Source organism: Lepidochelys kempii, chromosome 3, assembly GCF_965140265.1.
Source record: "Lepidochelys kempii isolate rLepKem1 chromosome 3, rLepKem1.hap2, whole genome shotgun sequence".
NCBI classification, from domain to species: domain Eukaryota; kingdom Metazoa; phylum Chordata; order Testudines; family Cheloniidae; genus Lepidochelys; species Lepidochelys kempii.
In genome coordinates this window covers 36985243-37006774 of record NC_133258.1, presented here as the reverse complement: position 1 = coordinate 37006774, position 21532 = coordinate 36985243, and the positions used below count along the sequence as shown (strand labels likewise).

Below are 21532 nucleotides of genomic sequence, written 5' to 3'. Positions count from 1 at the left end.
TGTTGAGGAGCTGGCTATCCCCACAGACAGATTCACTGGGTCTTGACTTCCTTCTGCCTGGGAATATTGAGTGGAACATTTGGGTCTCTGTTTGGTACCTAAAATGTCGTGTATGTGAATAGCTTGTCTGGCATGGAGCAGTGTGAAGCCCCAGTAACTGCATTAATTGGAGGTTGCCTGCTAACACTGCACCTTTGTTAAAAGAACAGAACAAATAGAATGAAAACTTTTTAGACATTGTAAAAGAAAACATGTGTGATTCAAAAGACTCAGAAAAGAAGCTGATCAGAGTTGTCCTACTCATTTGGTAACTAAACAGGAAAACTCAGCTGAAATATCTTTGAACTCACTTTGTGGTACTGACATCTCAGCTTTTGAACAGGAATATCAGCCTGTCAGTGTCTTTTTAAAACAAGCCATTAGAAGTACTCCACAACATAAAATATCCTGGCAAAAGTGATAGCTTTTATCACTACTTCCTCTGCTTATTTAGTGTTTTATCCGTATGTGAAAGGTAAATAATATTTGGCATCCCAGGTAAATTAGCTCTTTTTTTCCTAGGTTCGTGAAGTGACAAGAAAAATTATTCGTGCATCTAATGTTACGGAAGACAATCTATATTCTGATATCATTATGGCGTGGGGACAATACATAAGTCATGACATTTCATTCACACCTCAGAGCACAAACAGAGCTGCCTTTCTAAGAGGAGTAGAATGCAAGATGACATGTGAAAACCAAAAATCATGTTTTCCAATAAAGGTATGATTTAAAATTTATTTGTTCAAGAAAAGCACTAGTTGGCAAACAGGTTGTCAAGGTTCCTTCCCCACTCTGAACTCTAGGGTACAGATGTGGGGACCTGCATGAAAAACCTCCTAAGCTTATCTTTACCAGCTTAGGTCAAAACTTCCCCAAGGTACAAAATATTCCACCCTTTGTCCTTGGATTGGCCGCTACCACCACCAAACAAATACTGGTTACTGGGGAAGAGCTGTTTGGACACATCTTTCCCCCCAAAATACTTCCCAAAACCTTGCACCCCACTTCCTGGACAAGGTTTGATAAAAAGCCTCACCAATTTGCCTAGGTGACTACAGACCCAGACCCTTGGATCTTAAGAACAATGAACAATCCTCCCAACACTTGCATCCCCCCTTTCCTGGGAAATGTTGGATAAAAAGCCTCACCAATTTGCATAGGTGACTACAGACCCAAACCCTTGGATCTGAGAACAATGAAAAAGCATTCAGTTTTCTTACAAGAAGACTTTTAATAGAGATAGAAGTAAATAGAAGTAAAGAAATCCCCCCTGCAACATCAGGATGGTAGATACCTTACAGGGTAATTAGATTCAAAAGATAGAGAACCCCTCTAGGCAAAACCTTAAGTTATAAAAAGATACACAGATAGAAATAGTTATTCTATTCAGCACAATTCTTTTCTCAGACATTTAAAGAAATCATAATCTAACGCATACCTAGCTAGATTACTTACTAAAAGTTCTAAAGTTTCAGAGTAACAGCCGTGTTAGTCTGTATTCGCTAAAAGAAAAGGAGTACTTGTGGCACCTTAGAGACTAACCAATTTATTTGAGCATGAGTTTTCGTGAGCTACAGCTCACTTCATCGGATGCATACCATGGAAACTGCAGCAGACTTTATATATACACAGAGAATATGAAACAATACCTCCTCCCACCCCACTGTCCTGCTGGTAATAGCTTATCTAAAGTGATCATCAGGTTGGGCCATTTCCCGCACAAATCCAGGTTTTCTCACCCTCCACCCCCCCACACACAAATTCACTCTCCTGCTGGTGATAGCCCATCCAAAGTGACAACTCTTTATACAGTGTGCATGATAATCAAGTTGGGCCATTTCCTGCACAAATCCAGGTTCTCTCACCCCCTCACCCCCCTCCCAAAAACCACACACACAAACTCACTATCCTGCTGGTAATAGCTCATCCAAAGTGACCATTCTCCCTACAATGTGCATGATGTGCACCAGCAGGAGAGTGAATTTGTGTGGGGGGGGGGTGGAGGGTGAGAAAACCTGGATTTGTGCTGGAAATGGCCCACCTGATGATCACTTTAGATAAGCTATTACCAGCAGGACAGTGGGGTGCGAGGAGGTATTGTTTCATATTCTCTGTGTATATATAAAGTCTGCTGCAGTTTCCATGGTATGCATCCGATGAAGTGAGCTGTAGCTCACGAAAACTCATGCTCAAATAAATTGGTTAGTCTCTAAGGTGCCACAAGTACTCCTTTTCTTTTAAAAGTTCTGAGACTCCATTCCTGGTCTGTCCCCGGCAAAGCAGCATATAGACAGACAGACCAGACCCTTTGTTTCTCTCCCTCCTCCCAGCTTTTGAAAGTATCTTGTCTCCTCATTGGTCATTTTGGTCAGGTGCCAGTGAGGTTACCTTTAGCTTCTTAACCCTTTACAGGTGAGAGGATTATTTTTCTCTGGCCAGGAGGGATTTTAAAGGGGTTTACTCTTCCCTTTATATTTATGACACAGGTAAAGTAGATTGTGAGAGAATGGCATTTGGCAGATCATGCAGAAATAACAAAGCAAAAAATAATAGAATATTTGCAGTCTGACATAATTAATTAATGATGCAGGAAGGCAGATATATAAATAGATTTATATAGAGATAATCCTATATTCATCTCCACATATAAATAGGTAGATAAAAGTAGGATATCAAGGATATTTAGTACAAATATAATGATTTTTAGCTGTGGGGTTTATGTTGTAGAGAACTCTTCTATCAGGCAAGAAAAAATGTTGTTACTATTTTCATGTATCAAGGTTTTTGAATTCCAGTGAGGAAAGTAGGAAAATCATCATAAATAATCCTCTTTTTAAACTGTCACTCAGCTAAAGTGCAGTAATTTTACCATGGGAAGGCAAGGATATTTCCATCAGCTAATGCAAACTTTTGAAAGGAGATGTGTTCTCACTATGTGACTAAAATGATCTGCAGAGTTTTGCAACACTTACAACATGGGGTCATTGCTTTTGAGAAGATGGGAAAAGTCGGACTTCAGGAGCTAGTGATTTCCTAGTAGGAAAAGAAATGAGCTGGCATAGATACATGATTCTATACCATGCCTGATGAATTTATAAGTAAGATCATTGTTTCACACAGATGATAGGTGGCAAACTTGAAATACAGCTTGAAACTCACAAATGTACTGTCATGGACCCTTACAATTCCACATGCTGTCCCACAAGGATGTTCCTACTCCCACCCATCCTACATTATGAATAACACTGAGTTGTCCCCCCAGACACACACCAGAGCTTCAATAAAGAATTTCATGTTCAAACCCTAAAACCTGACTTCAATCCTGTGACTGCTTCTACTCTGAAAGCACTACTTCCATTCTTGTACAGAGCTTCCTAGTGATAAACTATGGATTCCCCCAAGGCATAAGACTTGGTTATCTATTGCCCTGCACCTTCTGCAGTTTTTTATGCTATTTCAAAGTAGCCCACTGTGCATTCATCTTCCATTTGAATAAATGACTGTACACGATGTAGGGCAATGGATGATCGGATCTATAGCCTTCTGAGTAGCAGGTGAGGCTGTTGTGGAAATCATGGAGGGAGTTTCAGACTGTTTAGATGTTGAAAATAAATTTTAGATTAATATCCTAACTTTTGGATTATTTTCTTGACTAAGCTAATGTCATCTGAACCTTTAAATCTGTTGAGGTTTGCCCATCTCTATTCTTCATTGTTTCTTTGATGATTCCAAACAAATGACAGTGACATCATTTGAATATTTTACACATTCTATTGACTAGTTAGACCGCTCAATTATGATGTGCTTCTTGTCTGGCAGTTCCTTTCCATTAGCATGAGGTAGATACAGTAGAACAACAATCATCTTAAGCAGAGTCTTCCATCCACCCCCGATTTTCTTTTTTTAATTTTTCAGGTAAGAAGCTCCTAAGAGATGTGTCCTTATCATCTTGAATCTGTTTCTTCTTGTTAATCATACTCCTCAGCTTTACTTGATATTTTTACCTGCCAAGACATATCAAACATGCCATGACACGTCTCCTGGGAAGTTAGAAAACTGTGCGTTTTGAGAGTATCAAATGAAGATGGTTCATTTTTCTAATGGACCCTGTTATGTACAGTGTGTTTATAACCTGAGTTTTACTTTCTTACAAAGTTTTAGAGACTTTGAGGGCAGTAGCTGACATTTCCTTAGAACAAAAAGGTGATTGAATTAAGCAATTTTGAAGCTCTCCTTTTATAACAAATGGTATTGCATCAAATATTTGTTAAATTGTGAAAAATATCCACCCTCTTCAGCGTGTAAGTACATCCATATTCATTAGATTTCTCGGATCTAATACCAGGGCAGATGAAGATGGATGTACTTCTACTTCTGAGTTATATGCCAAGTACTTCACATGCACTTTTGCCAAGGCGATAGGAAATATTACACAAAGCAGTTCTTTACTGTGACCAGATGAAGCATTTTTTTTACTTTGAAAAGGGAGCTAATAAAATTTCCCTCAAGGATGAGCTTTCTCCTGAAAGCTAAAGTAGGTTGGTTTTTTTTCCATTTTGAAACACAAAATAAAAAGAAACAAACAAACAAAAAAACAGGTAACAAATTGTCACATTCTGAGGAACAGTCCAGATCAGTGATGGGTTGTGTCACTGTTTGTCCATAACCTTGGGAGCCTCACAATGCTTTGCCTTTGTAACTCCCAACCTGAGCTGCTCACCACCAGCCTACCAGCATGTCCTCAGTGTCTGTGTATTAGAAATCCCTGGTTCAGCAGCTCTGACCCCAGCAACCTGTCTACAGCCTGACCCAAACAGCCTTTGTTTCTGTGGGCAGGGTGAGCCCAACACACTCCCAATTTCAAAATTTCCCAAAACTATGTACTATGCAATGTCCAGCCCTCTCCTGGACAGTACAGAGAAATAATATGGGTTGTTGGGTTTTTTTTGGTTCCTTTAAAGACACAAAAGCACATCACAGCTTATTAACTTAACGAGGGGTAAATATAACCTTCCCATTAAATATAGCACTGAGTTGGTTTATGGTAAAATTGAACACATTTATTAACAAAGTATAAATAGGATTAAGTGAGTTCAAGCTTAAGTAAAGGTTACAAGTAAAACAAAACAAAATACAGTTCTAAAAGTTAATCTAGCAAGATACAGGCTTTGTTCAAGATGTTTTTCTGATGTTTTCCTTACCGTCATTCTTCTTCCCAGCCTTGGCTGACTTCCCCTCAGTCAGGACTTTCCACAAAAGTACAAGGTTCTCGCTTCCCTTGTCTTCCTAGGTGACATATCTTTGCCTAAGCAAGGTTTTCACCCTCTTGATTGAAGGACCATCTTTCTCAGCTTGCAAGGGCTCTGTTCCCTAGTGATTGATGCCAAAGATGGGCTTTGTCCTCACTTCTATCTTCCATAGTTCAATTAACTTGTCTCAGGAGGCAGGATGGCCTCATGCCGTTCCTCTCTTCTTGTGGGCTGCCCCCCCACCCCCGGTTTGTTTTTTATGTAAATGGGGCTTCCATTGTTTCGATTCCATAATACTTAATTAGAGACAGGTAAGTAGCTATGACATTTGCTCCTGTCTGAGCAGCCTGTACAACCTAATATCAATGAGTATCTGTAATTCCTTACATAATGCTAATACATACAGTTCACAATGATATTTATCACCAGTGTTTCTTTAACTTTCATTAAAGACCTCACTTGATATGTTTTTATACTACAGTAATATTGTATACAATCAGTTGATTCAATTCATATCACTTGATGTTCAACCCCCCATCTTTATAAACCAGTAAACCTTTGCAATTAATTCTTCTGAAAAGTAAAACCCAGACCAAACGTTTCTCTCCTGCTGGGTGCAAATGTCATGCTGTACTCTCTCCCTCGCTAGCATGAGGTTTGCTTCTATCCCCCATCAGCCCGATTAATCTGTTTACTGCCTATACATAAACTGAAGTAAATACACATTCTTATGTTCAGGATAGACCTGTTAAATAACTCTTCCTTATATACCTGGTTCAAACACATTTTAGTTAGTTTTAATTCCAGAATATATTCATAACTCATAACTTATTGTGTACATTAGTTTTCAAGTGATACCTCAAAAAGCATATTTTGTAATGTAAGTAAAGAATTCGTAAATGTTAAGGCCAAAAAGAACCATTACGGTCATCTAGTATGACCTCTTGCATAACTCAGGCCACAGAATTTCATTTGATTCCTGCATCAAGCCCATAACTTCTGGTTGAGCTAGTTCACATCTTTCAGAAAGATATAAAGGGATCACTTCATCCAATACTGGGATGGAGTACCACAGCTGTTTTAACAGAGCATTATAACTCTTTGGGACAGGAAGAGGTGGGAAATATTGTATCCAGAAAGACAGGCTATGCACAGTAATCTCTCCGAGACTTAATAAAATGGAGAAACCTGTCTATAAAAAACAGGAGTTCTCCTTTATATCTTTCACAGTAGAGATGTGCCAGAGTTGTTTAGATTTTTTTCTGAGCCCAGCAGCCTCACGTACAGTTGCTGTCTGTGCCCTTGCTATCCACTAAATGAACTGCAGTAGTCAGAACTATTTATCCTAATCCCAATCTAATTAAAATATATTGAGCCTTTTGTTTTAGAGAGGTACATCTTTAAAGAGGTTTCAGTCTTAATCTTCTAAAATGGTCTCTGTCTCTTTGTCATAGTGATCCTAGCCTTTCTGAGTCCTACCTGGGCTTTGTCTCTAATTTTTTTAAAATTAATCTCTCCTGATTTGAGGGTTAGGTACAGGGAATCTCTTTCAAACCACTCGAATGTTCAAAACAGAAGAAACCTTTTCAATATGACCACTGCAAGCCCTGACTGATTCCTGCATGGGCCCCTTTCAACAATAAATGGCAAAAATCACCAGCATAATTTATATCTTTAAAACAGCATCAGCTGTAAAATAGACCCATAATTAAATGGATGGGGAGACTGAGATGCTTTTTCACCCTGCAGTGGTCACTTCAGGTCAGAGTCAAGGCACAGTAGAGCATTATTAGGGCTTCCATAGTTTACTGTTCTGTCCTGGTTTATTGTTTATTGTATTACAGTAGTTTATAGAGACCCCAACTGATAGCCCCAAAGTCTCATTGTGCTAGACACTGTACAGAGCCATAATAAGAGATAGTTCTGAAAAACTTACAATCTAAATAGACAAGGCACAAAAGGTGAGAAAGGAAACTGAGGCACAGAGAGGTGAGATAACTTGCCCAAGGTTACCCAGCAAGCTAGTGTCAGAGCCGGAAATAGAATTTAGGTCTGTCTTCTGAGCCATGGACTACCCTGCCTCTCAGAATCTCCTGTACAGAAACAGAGGATTTGAGTTTTCCTTGCTATGAATATAGAAAACTTCCACAAGCCCTGAATTCCCTTTAAAAAAACTGCAACAAACACCTCTGATCGTGTTGTCACTTTCCACAGAACCAGCTCACTGTAGTACTTAGAAGACAATGCAGTGCGTTGAAACAGTGTGTGACTTTCATTCTGCTACACTTCACCACCAGCAAGTTCCTTTGTGAATTTATAATATAATTTTAAGTTTATATGCAGCTAACCCAAGAAAGCTACCATAGCCAGGCTGGGTGGTTTTGTTTTTTTTTGTGGGGGGGGGGAGGGAGGGGGGTTGCTTTGTTTTGTTTGCCTCCTTAATTATTCTTTGCAAAGAAATGGATTGATAAGAATATTCTTCATTGATTTTTAGAGAGAAATGCCATTTTATATTCATTTCAATAAAAAAGGACTTTTTTCTAGGTCACGTTTGATGTCATTTGAAAAAATAACATAGAAAATTTTCATTCGCACATTGAACTGCTGGCTGCACACTACTTAGCCCATGAAAAAGAAAAGGACTTCATTATGCAGTTCTGCCAGTCCCTTAATGTTCATTACTGTTGCTTTCCTCCATTGGGGCACAGAATAATCTGAATTAAAATTGCAGAGGCAGTTAACGAAAGAATATTTACTGTGAACTCCACGGACGCTTGGTCTGTTTTGTTGTGGTCCTCTCTGTTTACTAAGTTAAAGACCAAACATACATTTTTCAATTATACCCAAACTCTTCCAACCGTTTCCTGATAATTAGAAGCAAGAGGTAGTCAAATGCACACAGCACTCTGTAGCTGTCAGTCTCAGAAGACACTGTACTTGGAATAGAAACTTAGCCTTTTGCTCACCCTACCAGCTGAAGGGAAGCAGAGACCACCGTAGCAGCAAGAGTCTTAATAATGGGGACAAACTCTAGACAGGATACCCAAGGGAAAATAAATAATTGATTTCAACAACTGAAGGAAGAAACAGCAAAATAAACAAAATATATGTTTACTCACAAAATATAATAACCTACCATTGAAACTATCCTACTTAGCTAATGGGGAAAGAAGTGAGAGGATTTCTTAAGCAGACAGGTTTTAATAAGCTTAGAAAATAAACAAGTATTGCTTTAACATGATAGTAGCACTTCCTACAGTGATGAGCTTTCTGTAGTTAGAAAAATCTATTTAACAAACAAGATAAAAATACCAGCACCATGTAAAGTTGTTAAGCTCCATTCCACAATTCCCTTTAGCCTTTTTTCACCCCTTTTAAATCAGATTTTATTTCCATAACCCCCAAAGAGATTTCTTGCTTCTGTGATCTCCCTTCAGCCCCTCCACACCCCTTTGATCTTTTCACAGGATATTCCAGCTGTCTCAAATTTGTGCCCATGTCAACACTGGTTTTGGAGCCTGCTGAACTAACTTCTTTAAATAACAAAAATCTAAGCAAAACAATGTAGAAATGTGAAAGATAATTATATGACCTTGTAGGATGTCTGCAACATTAATATGTCTGTCCATGCTTCTTTGCTGCTGTAGTATTTGTTTGAAAATTGAACAGCAAAGAAATAGGATGAAAAGAAAAAGCAGATTAGGTCAGGTGTCTCTTCAAAGCAGATGTATTTGACTTTGTCAAATGTCTGCAGATGGTTCTCCTCTGGGGGATATTTCAGCAACTTCAGTAAGTGGTACCTGTACTTGCTTACCAGTGGTAAAAGATCAATGGGTAAGAAAGTATAGATTTTCCCAAAAGTTCATAATTGCATATTCTTTGAAACTCAAAATCATGTTTTTAACAGCAGTTTTCATTGGAGGTGTGTATTTTTAATCTCCTGGGCTTGACACATACTAGTTATGGCTCACCATGTCTCATTACACTGTGCGTGGTGATCGGTTAGAATCTGGAAATGATGGGATTTTCAGAAAACTGCAGTTCATAAAAGCAGCTTTGAATTAAACAGGGCAGATAGACTTCAGACATTCTGAAACATGGTTGTTTTTATTTTAGTGATTAATTTTATTTTCTTGAACAGGATAGCTGACTCAGATTTTCTCTCTTGGGTCTCCTAAAATGTAAAGAGATCCTGTCCTCCTCTGCCTGCTTATTTAAGAAGGCTTACAGGAGAGAAGCTCTGTAACTACTCACCTTAAGAGATTCAGGGGAGAGGCCTCCATGGTGCACACCTCCTAATCAACCCACAAAATGTCCATTTAGAGCATAATCCCAAAATCATTGAAGTAAAAGTGATGTTGATGTCATTTGACATCACAGCTTCTCTATACATCTCATTGATTTCAATGGGCTTTGGATCAGGCCCTAACTGAGGCAAAGTCTCCCTGATCCATGTACACTGTACAAAGACGAGCACTCTGAAGCAAAAGCTTTTGCACAGTCCTGATCTGGACTATGGACACTTCACTATATTTGCGTGTAGGCAGCGAGATTAACTGCACGTGCGCAAGCAGCATGGCTTTCTGAAATGAGAAAACTCATGCAAAATCTATTATAGCACACAATGGTCAATGATTCATAACTTGATCATGTCAAAAACAATTTTTACCAGAACAGTTTCACCAGAACTCACAAGCAATTCTATTCAGTGAGACCTGAAAAGATGAATTCATGATGAATTTCATGAGTTCAATTCAATAGAACTGTTCAGAAAACATAGCAGTAATTTTTTTTTAATGGAGAAAGTATATTTTTTTCACTCTGCCTGTTCTCAAAAATGGCTAGACCATTTTTGCTCAAACTTCAAAAACATAAATAAAGAACACAGCGACAAGCCTAGAAAATTTCAGTCCAGAAAATAGGTGTTTCAAAAAGATTTGAGCAACTGAAAAGTAGGGCTTAGAATGGAAACCTTTATGGAACCCTTAGTGCAGTAGTCATTTCCAGTCCAGCTATGTTATTTTCACTGCAGAAAATGTCTATTTTATTACACAGGTATTTGCCAATGATACACTATCCACAGGAAGAGAGTGCATGCCTTTTTACCGTTCATCTCCTGCATGTGGCACTGGCGATCATAGAATTCTCTTTGGAAATCTATCAACATTGAAACCAAGAGAACAGATCAATGGTTTAACATCTTTCCTTGATGCTTCCACTGTCTATGGCAGCACGCCTGCTGTGGAAAACAAACTGAGGAATTTTACAAGCAAAGAAGGCCTCCTTAGAGTAAATGTGCGATATTATGACAATGATCGGGAATATCTGCCTTTTGTAGACCAGGTCCCATCTCCCTGTACACAAGACCCCAACTCAGATGAAGCTGAAAGGATCGAATGCTTTATGGCTGGGGACAGCAGGTCTAGTGAAGTAATCTCATTGACAGCTATGCACACCTTGTGGCTGCGAGAACACAACCGCCTGGCTAAAGCACTGAGAAAACTGAACAGGCATTGGAGCTCGGAAACGGTTTACCAAGAAGCTCGCAAGATTGTTGGTGCTCTACATCAGGTTGGCTGACTACTTAATTGTCAGTTTATTCCTATGACTCTGCTACAATTTAATTAAGCACAAACTGAAAATGTGTTTTCATGAGCTGAATGGCTTTTTGAGGGCCATGTTCCTTTCCTTGCTGTCTCTATTTTGTACTTCAGATTTTTGGTGTCAGATTTTCATTCTTTTCTCAAACATCTTGATATTTAGATTCTTTCACTTGTTCAGATCCCACCCCTCTCTGCTGTCATTTTTTCTGGCTTCTTTTACTGGACTTTCTAGCTGCATTTCCTCTTTCCTCAGACTTTTCCTTCTATCTGTTTATTCTACTGAAGTCTCTTCACTCTTTCTGGCTCTCTTCTTTATAGCAATTTTGGAAAAGGAAACAAGTAAAAAGTAGGTAAATCTCCCACAGTGCACAAAAGTTTGTCTTTCTAATGCAAAATCTATAAACAAATATTCTCCTTCCATAAAAAGACCATAAGCTTCACGCTACCAAACTAATGCATAAACCCCTTGGGCATAGACTTTGGGCTCTAAAACTTGGGAAGGAGAAATCAATATGGAAAATAACAAAGCAGACAGGAAAGTAGACATACAGAGTTTCATATTAAATCAATGAGTAGAAATCTTCATAATTAAACTGAAATTCTAACATCCACCAAGGTTTCACTTTCAAGAATTATAATCTTCAACATTAAGATACTCTTATGAGATATTTTGTTTTCATTTACTTTAAAATATGTCTCTCCCAATCATTCCATTGGGGTTTGAAAAATCTACCCTTAGATTACAGAGTGTATTTATTGATTCACAGACAAGTAGAGTAAATATTGCATCCAGGTATCCAAATCAAGTAAAAACTCTTTACATTACCAATTCACTCTGAACTGTGAATTTGGACATGAAAATTATATTTAGGTCATAAAAATAACTTTTCTTTAGCAGTTTTCCAGTGGGGAAAATGGTTATTTCTGCTTGTTCACACTGATCCGGTCTCTGTTATAATCCATAGCACTGGATCTGAAATATCAGATTTGGAACACTTTGGAAACAACAGGCCTTTCACCCAGTCTCTAATTGCTAGCAGCTGAAATATTTGTGACACCAGATTGTGGATTTTTCTGAAGAGTAATAGGGAGAAAAACAGACTTCAATGATCATGAAAAAATATTGCTCTCCTTCCACCTGAACTCGCTGTTTGCAGTAAACATAGAATGATTCCTTCAGGAAACCATGTGCAGTCGATGTGAGACTACTGGTTGCACGAAGAAAGAATACTCATAGAAAAATAACTCCTTTTATTTGAAATCAGTACATAATCAGTTTGCTTTAGATAGTCAGGCCATTAGCTTCTCTTCCAGCTCTCCAAAGTCAATTCATCTCTCATAAGTGTTTTTTTGTTTTGTTTTGTTTTGTTTTAAAATCGTTGTATTAACAAACTCGGAATGGTTCTTTGTACTAGTTAGAAGAAAAGAGCAAATCAGAAATCCCAAAACTAGGCTTCTCTGTACTCTTATGTTAGTGGGTAGGAATATGAAACATCATGCCCTTAAACAAAATAGTTTTCACAAGGTATTATTCTGTATGACTCTGGACTACTTATTATCTCTACCAGTGTCACAGAGATATCTACCAGTGTCTAATGAGTGTCTACCAGTATCTAATGAGATCAGCCTGTGGCATATGAGGAATATATTTGAGCTGATCTAGCCCGTTTAGGGACACTCATTCAGTGGATGTAATTGTAGTATCTTTATTAGAGTGTTATAATAACCAGAGCACAGGCAAAAGCTATGGTTGGAGTTATCTAAAACTTCCATTCCAGAATCCTATATTCAGTTGCTATAACTTTCTAAGATTTTCATCTTTTGGGCTGAATATGTCCAGATCTAGTCTCTCCCTGGGAGTGCATATTTATGGAGAGCTTGAATAAAACCAGTTCATCCTTTTTAAAAAAAATTAAGAATAAGATTTTTTTAAAAGCACTATTTCCATTGGATTTTTTTCCAGTGTTGCTTTTTAAACAGCTCTACTGACAAGCAAATAGAAGTAGATACTTGACATTAATACAGCCCTTGGAAGGGAAAAGTGCCTTTCAGGGTTCTGGGGGTTTGATTTGGTTTAGTTATGGAGATTTGGAAAGCATGTTTCACACAAGTGCAGTAGTTTGTTTAAACCATGGCAACACTTTAATTCTTTCACAATATTCTAAATGATGAGGACTGTGCTGTGCAAACATGCACAGTTAATTCCATGTTGTAGTAAAATGTATTGGGCCCTGGATCATTCAGAGTGCAGCCAAGCTCATGCTCAATGATGGAGGCAAGAACGAATGATTTCAATGTTGTGACACATGTGCCAAGATTTATTTTGGGGGTGTTTAGACATCCTTTCTTTTTTTTTCCTGCCACTTGCTCACAAACATCAGTGTAACTCTCCTGATTTGAGTGGGGTTACTTCTCATTTGTCCTGGTGCAAAAATGAGAAGAGAATCAGGACTACTGTCTAGGGAAACAGTGAAAGTACAATTTTTTGTTCCTTTAACGTCATTAAAATTCTAGGAAATTTCATATATTAAAAAAAAAAAAATGAAGAGACTGTTACGGTTGCAAAGTTAAGCACTCAAATGCCAGTAAATGCTACTAGCAACCTTAACTCTGCTCTGATATATTAATATTTTTTTTAAAAACTAAGGATTTAATTTAATGAATTTAGGTCACACACAGAAATAAAAATGTATTTTACATTTGGGTTACTAGATAGTAACTCTAACGTGATTCCAGCTTTCTCTGCCGTTTAAAAATAAATAACTCCCTTCTTCATTCATATAGATGGAAAGCATTTCTTGAAGCCAGTGCTGAGGCTGTACTACAGGTCAACAGACCCTTCCCCTCAGCCTCCCAAAGCCTGCCCTAAATTGCTGTGTGGCGTGGTAAACTGCTTCATCAATCCTGAATGCTGACAGCAGAACCCAGCACTAAGCTTGGCAAATAACTATCTTCCTATTTTGCTGAAAAGATCATGCAATTTCTTGAAGGCTTCTCAAACAGCATGGGTCCGTTCCTCCTATACCATCCAACAACAACCCATTTGTACTGAAGACTATACCCTAATACATTCACAGCAAGGGCTGAATTAAGATTCCACAGGCAGCCTTAAATTTGTCTTTTCCTTAATTGTGAGCCCTTCATTTTGCAACCTTAATACTCTCTTAATGCTTGTCCTGGAGAGTACCAGAATGGGTCTCAAGGAGGCCAAAGAGGAGGGGGTTATAGTAATCAGCAGGTTCTCACCAAGCCATGAACTCGCATTTTAGCACTTGGACAGAAAGGAAGGGTTGAGTTTGTTAAAATGGTTGGAGAAAGAACTGCCAAGATCTGATGACAAGTGATAAGAGTATGTGTGAAAAATGTAAGGCAATTCCTTCTAAATATCTTGAGCTCTGTGCCTTTATATTCATGTCCATGATTTTGATACAGGAGTGAATGTCTAGAGATCTGGAATTTATTTATTGTAGGTTCTTCTGGAGACACACTGTGTGTGATTTTGGGCAAATCATTTAATCTGTGCATCAATTTTTGCCATTTTAAAATGGGAATGACAATACTTCCCTATCTCACAGATATGTTCAGAGGATATATTCATTAATGGGTCACCCTTTACAATAAGAAAAGGAGGACTTGTGGCACCTTAGAGACTAACCAATTTATTAGAGCATAAGCTTTCGTGAGAGCTCACGAAAGCTTATGCTCTAATAAATTGGTTAGTCTCTAAGGTGCCACAAGTCCTCCTTTTCTTTTTGCGAATACAGACTAACACGGCTGTTACTCTGAAACTTTACAATAAGGTTACATTTACAAATTGTTTGTAAAGGGTTAGCAAATATTTAGTAGATGTTATAAGTATGTAATAGACATGTGCTGTACATTATAGCTGTTGTTACTATGATTGGTTATTTTCTATTACTTCCTAAAGAGATCTTTCACAAAGTCAGCAGATTCTACCTACTTGCCTCACAGCCATTTCTATAATTGTAAGGAATTCATGCAGCCTGAGCAGTGCTTATAATTTATCTTGTTTGTAAGGAACTCATGCAACCTATGCAGGGCTTGCAATTAAATTAATATACCTTACTCCCTATTGGTCTTTGCCCACCAGAGGCCACCCATGCCAAATATAGTATATAAGAAGTTAGTGAGTACCAGTCTTTGCTCAGCGCAATGGCTGTCTGTTTCCTTACCCACTAGGGGCTGCATTGTGTTCTCAGACTAAAGCTTGATGCTGTCACCTGGATCTGAATCTATTGTGAGCGTTATCTCGTTCTGTGACAATAATAGGCATTATTCTTCATAGGCAAGTAATTTCTGTTTCAGCCTTATTTTTGTCCTTCTTTTGGATAATCCAGTTCAGTTCACGTCTGCTTTGTAAGGTGATGGTTGTTTGTTCTTCCCTAGCTGGACTGAAGGTCTGTAAGGTGCAATAATAGTCCATTTCTTCCTGCAATGGCAATCTGAATGGGAGCGCTTTTTTTGTGTTTGCACTCAGGATACTGCCTAAAGCCTTGTTGCAAGCCAGACTCTAAGGGCAATGTCCTGAATCTGAGGAGCAAGAAATATGAAAGTGTACCTGCAGCTAAAAATATGCTGCTAAACAGAAATTTATATAAAATTCTTTATGAGTTACACAAATTGAAGGTGTATATCCCGTTTCCCATGTAGAGATCAACTTAAAGCTTCAGGAAAGGATCTACATTTTAAACAGAATAAAAAATAAAATAATCTGTCAATGTTAACAGCAAGACTTTGTATTGCACGTTCTTGGGAAAATTCTCCTGGGGAATTGTGACACAGTAAAATATGGACTCTCCTTGAAATGGAAAACCTCTCACACCAAGTATGTACACAAAGGAAGCACTTTTTAGCACACTCCAAGGTGGAGGCCAGCATCTTTAGCTAGGTTTTCTGAAAATTAACCTGCTCCTGAATAGTAATGGAACATGTAATATGTTAATGTTAATACTCACTCTGTATTCAGACAAAACCATGAATTAAACCCTCTAAGCCACAGACGCCATTTTTCTGGGTGGGTGCTCCACCCCCACTCCACCCCAAGGCCCCGGCCCCACTTTGCCCCCCTCCCCCCAGTGCCCTGCCCTCTCTCCACCTCTTCCCGCCCCTGCTCCGTCCCCTCCCCCCAGTGCCTTCTGCCCACTGCTGAACAGCTGATCAGCCCACTGAACAGCTGATCACCAGGTGGCTGCTGGGTGCTGAGCACCCACTATTTTTTTCCACGGGTGCTCCAGCCCCAGAGCACCTACAGAGTCAGCACCTATGCTCTGAGCAGTCATGTATTGGAAAGCCACTAGCAACTCTTGAAAGCCACTTGTTAGAAATCTGTCCCCTGAATTAAATTAGCTTGTGAATTGCCATCCTGGATCACATCAATGGTCCCTTTAATCCAGTATTTTGTTTCTGATGGGACCAGTAGCAGATACGATTGAGGCTACTCTGCAAGCACCTGCACCTTCTCACCAGATGTGTTACACAGTTATGTAGGGAGGCCTTTGTGAAAATTTTGGCAACGTACCTTGGAGTTTGACCTTGGGAAGAACTGAGGATTGAGTAAATTGTCAGCAAATCAGAACTCTATTTTGTCCCATTAAATCAGGTTAATGAGTATGTTTTAAATAACATTAATTATTCTAATGTCTACTTATACTATTAAGAAGCAATTCAGCTACTAAATTTATGGCACCTGCCATGACACTAATGCCCATATTTTAGGAAGTTGTACACTGTTGCAGCAATGTCACTCTTTAGAAGAAGTAGGTATTGATATCACTGATTATAATATACTTCTTTAGGAGGTTCTTTGTGGAGGTTGGAGTTCATGCTCTGAGGTGCTGAGTGCCTCCTGAGAGGAGCTGAGTTGGCCTCCAATCCCGCTAATGTCTCGGGGATTAGAGGGCACTCAGCATGATCTGACCCTTTGTGCCCTACATTCCAGAAACTATCCATTCAATTGCAAACACACAAACACACACACTCATAAATAGTCTCAAAGTAAATGATACATTCTAGTGCAGTGTAGTACAATAACTCCGGATTTCTTTTTCCTGTAAAGCTACAGCTCTTTGGTGCTGATTGGGTTGAAGTGTTTTTAGGCAAGGATGTTCTGTCACTTACGTAGAAGAGGCTGAATATATAAAGAATTCTGTATTAAAACAAACTATGATGATTGTTGCATGGCAAATATGAAAAGAAACACGAGTCTTTAAAATCACTCACTCTGATTAGGTGGCACACTTTTCTTCTGTGTCACATATACTGCTCTGCATATCAAATGCACTGAAAAATCATTTTGAACCTCTGCAGAGGGCTTAGACTTCTTTTTTAAATTTCAGCAGGAGTGTAAGTCTTTAAATGAATTGTATTGTTTCTCCCCACCCCTTGACACAAGCCCAAGTTAATTAGGTTGTGAGCCTGCTCCGAGGGTTATGCGTCAGAGGTTCTAATATGCAGTTCTTGTAGTTTTATGTCAGCTTCCAGATTTTTTTCTCCAGTATCCTCCTCAGTTTCCCCTTTGATTTTCTGTAAAACACTTCTGCCTAGCACAGCACCACCACCCCTCAAACCCAAACCCTACCAAACTCCTGAATCTTCCAGCACAGGACAACACATACACAAGGCTCATTTACATTTGTTCGCCTTATAATTGTAATGACCTTCGGCAAAATTGGAGCCCCTGTCTTCAGCAGTGCATGGAGAACTTGAATGTGAACTGTCCTCCTCCTTCAGTCCCATGGGTGGAGGTTGAGATCTGGCCTTTAGTGGCCTCCTGGTTGGACCTACCATTGGAATGGGAGAGCAAAGGCAGTCCATGAATTGTTATGTCTATATGGCAGAGATTCCCAATATGCTTGTGCCTGCAGTTGACTTTGTCACATTTACATCATTGTTCTGGTCTACTTTGGCCAGTTTGGGTTGCTTGATAATGAAACAAAGTACTCACTTTCCTTTCTCCTGGCTTCACTCTGGTCCTGGAGATGTGAGTATTAGCTCCTCAGTATCTCCAACCTCTGCTTGCCTCAGAAGGGAGGGTCCAAACTTGAAAAGTCCATACTCCAGCCCTCTATATGATAGCAAAATATGCTACTACTTGGCCACAAAGCTGACTTGAAACCTAAAGTTACAACTGGAGCTAACAATACCTGTGTGTGTGATAAGTGTTGGCAAATATTAAATTTTTAAATGACAACCACACTACTAATTTCCAGCAATTAAAAAAAAACTATTTGACAGACAGCATGCAAGAAAAATCTAATCTAATCAAGCAGCTGTGCAAAGTCTTGAGCTAGCTTCTTTCTTATGTGAATATAACTAATTTAGAAAAGTGAAGAGTGGAAGCTGAAAAAGACTGAGCAACAGCTGCCCATACAGCTCTGTGTAGCATGAATGTTGGCAAATGTGCAGTGTCATATCTTATAGACTTCGTTGAAGCTTGCTTTTCTGTGTGACATACCAAAGACAATGAAACCCAGTATCTGATGAGACTATGTTATTCCTGCTTGATTTTCAATATGCATTATATCAAGCTTCTAATGTATTTGTCTGATTGGTTTACTACATATTCTATCAAACTTAAAATATATTTTGAGTTCACTATACTTCATATTCCTCCCATTAAACTTTAATAAATTCAAATGTAATCTTTAATCTGTAATGCAGTTTCATTTTATTCAGTGCAATATATCATTTCTTCGGGGGGGGAGGAAATTGGTCAGTATTACTAATAAGCTTTTTTATACGCTTCAGTAATTCTATTACATTATAAAAGCACTTGATAGGAGATATTTATGTATTTCCGTTATACAGTCTGATTTGTGGTGATCTTTAAATTGCCTGCTGTTTTGTATCAAATGTCTATCAAAGGATTCTGGGAGTAAACATTTAAACATGTGACTGAAAACAAAATCTGTTCATGGTTTATGCTGGTTTAGTTTAAAGGCTCAGTAGTTTATGCTGTCCCAATACAGTTTTTAGGATTTAAATCAATGCTGGGTATCAGGGAGTTCTCAAACTCATTGACGTCAAAGGGAGCTATTATAGACCACATCAGTAATCTGTCCATACCAGGCTTTGGTCTCATGTTGGTACCAAGGGATTTGGGAGCCTGGATTGCTGGGTCCTATTCCTATCCCTGCCACTGACTCTCTGTATGATCTTGGGCAAGTGATTTAAGTTCTTTGTCCTCATCTGCAAAATGAAGACAATGCTACTTACCTACCTCACAGGGTTGTTGAAAGTGTTAGTTAATTAATGCTTGTAAAGTGCTTAGAGATCACTGGATGAAAAGGCACTATACTAGTGGGAAGCATTATTATATTATGTAAATATTAACTGCGATTTTTTTTCTTTCTTTTAGATTATTACTCTAAGAGACTATATTCCAAAAATCATTGGCCCAGAGGCTTTTAATCAGTATCTTGGTCTGTATAAAGGCTATGATCACAAAATAAATCCCACGGCTTCAAATGTTTTTTGTACAGCTGCTTTTCGATTTGGTCATGCAACAATACACCCAATAATAAAGAGACTTAATGCTCAGTATCAAGATGACCCAGACCTCCCAAATCTTCATATGCATGAAGTTTTTTTTAGTCCCTGGAGGCTCATTAAAGAAGGTATGTTTTTATGTGGATTACATCTTTTCACATTATTGCAGCATTTTTCAAACTTCTTTCTAATTGCATTTCAAAATCTTATAAAATCAAGAACATTCATTTAATTGCATCATTGGTTCAGGTTGTTGAACAGTGCCCAAAGAATTAATGTCAACTGGGAAAATTTATTTTTGTTAACTAGTCTTTTGAAGCATACAAACACTGTTCTTTAGAAACATCTCATCCATCTCATATAATCAGTCTGTTAGCAATGTTTCTGCTGTCTTAAGAAACAGACAGTGCCTCTTAACTGCATTATTGTTTTCTATCATTGTTTTGTTTGAATTTAAAGACATTTAAGGTGAATAATTTTAAAAATATAGAGTGAAAAGTGCATGTAGAAATGTTAAGAAAATTTATAAAGATTTTGTTTTCACATGTACTTTGACACTGCATTGGTTTTATGTTTTAAAGGAGGTTTGGATCCTTTACTAAGAGGTATTCTAGCAAAGTCAGCAAAACTACAGATGCAGGATCAAATGATGAATGAAGAATTAACAGAAAGGCTTGTTGTATTGTCCAATAATGGGTCACTGGACTTAGCATCATTAAATTTACAGCGTGGACGTGATCATGGACTCCCAGGTCTATTACTTTTTTCTAGATTTTCTATGCTAACGATTGAGACATCACTACTTGTATTTGAAGCATACTGGCAATTTACCAATATGGTTATTAAGTGACAGCTATGGCTAGTTAAACAGAGGCGTTACCCCCGTCTCTTTTAGAGTAAACAAACAAGAGTAAAAAGTAGCTATAATGAAGACAAGATATTCACTAGCATTAGACCTGAAAACAATGTCCTTAGTTTGAAAGGGACAAACCATAATACAGGGGGTTACTGTATGTATCTGGAGTGGCTTTTTAGTAACTATGACTTTTATTAGAATTAGTCAACATTTTTCAAATCTCATACTTTTACATTTTATTTTAAAAAAATCACAATTGTAACAATTTTCCCCTATGCTTTTCAATGAGCTCTACTATTAGGTTTTTCTAAAAATGAAGGACAACCATAAACCTTCCGTTTAAATTATTTTTATTTGAGCTTAGGGAGAAAAATATGGAAAAAGCAAAGTAGTCTCTATGGGCTGGGCTACACTGCAGGTGCACAATGTAATTCCCACTTCAGGCGAACATAGAAGCACTAGCTTTGATTGTGCGAGTGCACTAAAAATAGCAGTGTGGCCACAGCAGCATGGGCAGCAACCTGAGCAAGCCACTCGAGTACTGTCCCATCTGATATCCTATGTATGTACTTGGGTTGCTAACGTAAGCTGCTGCCACAGCTGCATTGCTATTTTTACCATCCACGATCAAAGCTAGAGCACGTATGTATAGGTGAGCTGGGTATTACATCACTAAGGACAGTGCAGACATACCCAAAAGGAAATTCATAGTGTGTGTATGTGTTTCTTCTGTCTCTGCAAACAGACAGAGCTCTTAGAAATGGAGAAGTGCAGTGCACAGAAAACAAAGGCCCTGAAGTGTCTAACTCTCAGTGGCTGAAGCAGACATAGGGAAGTCCAGAGCCATGATCAAGTATTGTGTGGGTGGTCTGGTAGCCGGGAGGGCAATCGGTATTAGAGCTATTCCCAAGCAATGGTCGGCATTCTTTCAGGGGGTCAGTAGCTAGGGGATCCAAACCAAGGGGCGAGGTGGCAAGGTAGGATCAGGCAAGGCAGCAGGGCAATGCAGCAAAACAGTTTAGGCAACAACCAGCAGACAATGGCCTGATGCTCAGACAGCTTCCTCTTCCTGTTAGGATCTTTATATAGTCCAGGTATCCCATGGGAATGCTGTCTGTCCTGCCACTCAGGGGCTTCGGGTATGGCTGCTGTGGAGCTGGACACTTAGCACTAAGGTTGCTGGTCAGGGGTGGTGGTTCATCATTATCAGTGTAGCGTGGAGGCTACAAATGCCATCTAAGGACTTCCATGGGCCTGGTTTTGATACCAGTTTC

General features: G+C 38.7%; 1 protein-coding gene across 1 annotated transcript in view; it reads left to right on the top strand.

Annotated features, from left to right (window-relative positions):
- The window catches only part of TPO (thyroid peroxidase), a 52478-nt gene that overhangs the window by 14540 nt on the left and 16406 nt on the right, over positions 1 to 21532 (top strand). The window contains exons 5-8 of the mRNA XM_073336631.1: positions 562 to 762; positions 10347 to 10862; positions 19272 to 19530; positions 19984 to 20154. Coding sequence (XP_073192732.1) covers positions 562 to 762; positions 10347 to 10862; positions 19272 to 19530; positions 19984 to 20154 — 1147 coding nt within the window. The remainder of the gene's footprint in view (positions 1 to 561; positions 763 to 10346; positions 10863 to 19271; positions 19531 to 19983; positions 20155 to 21532) is intronic.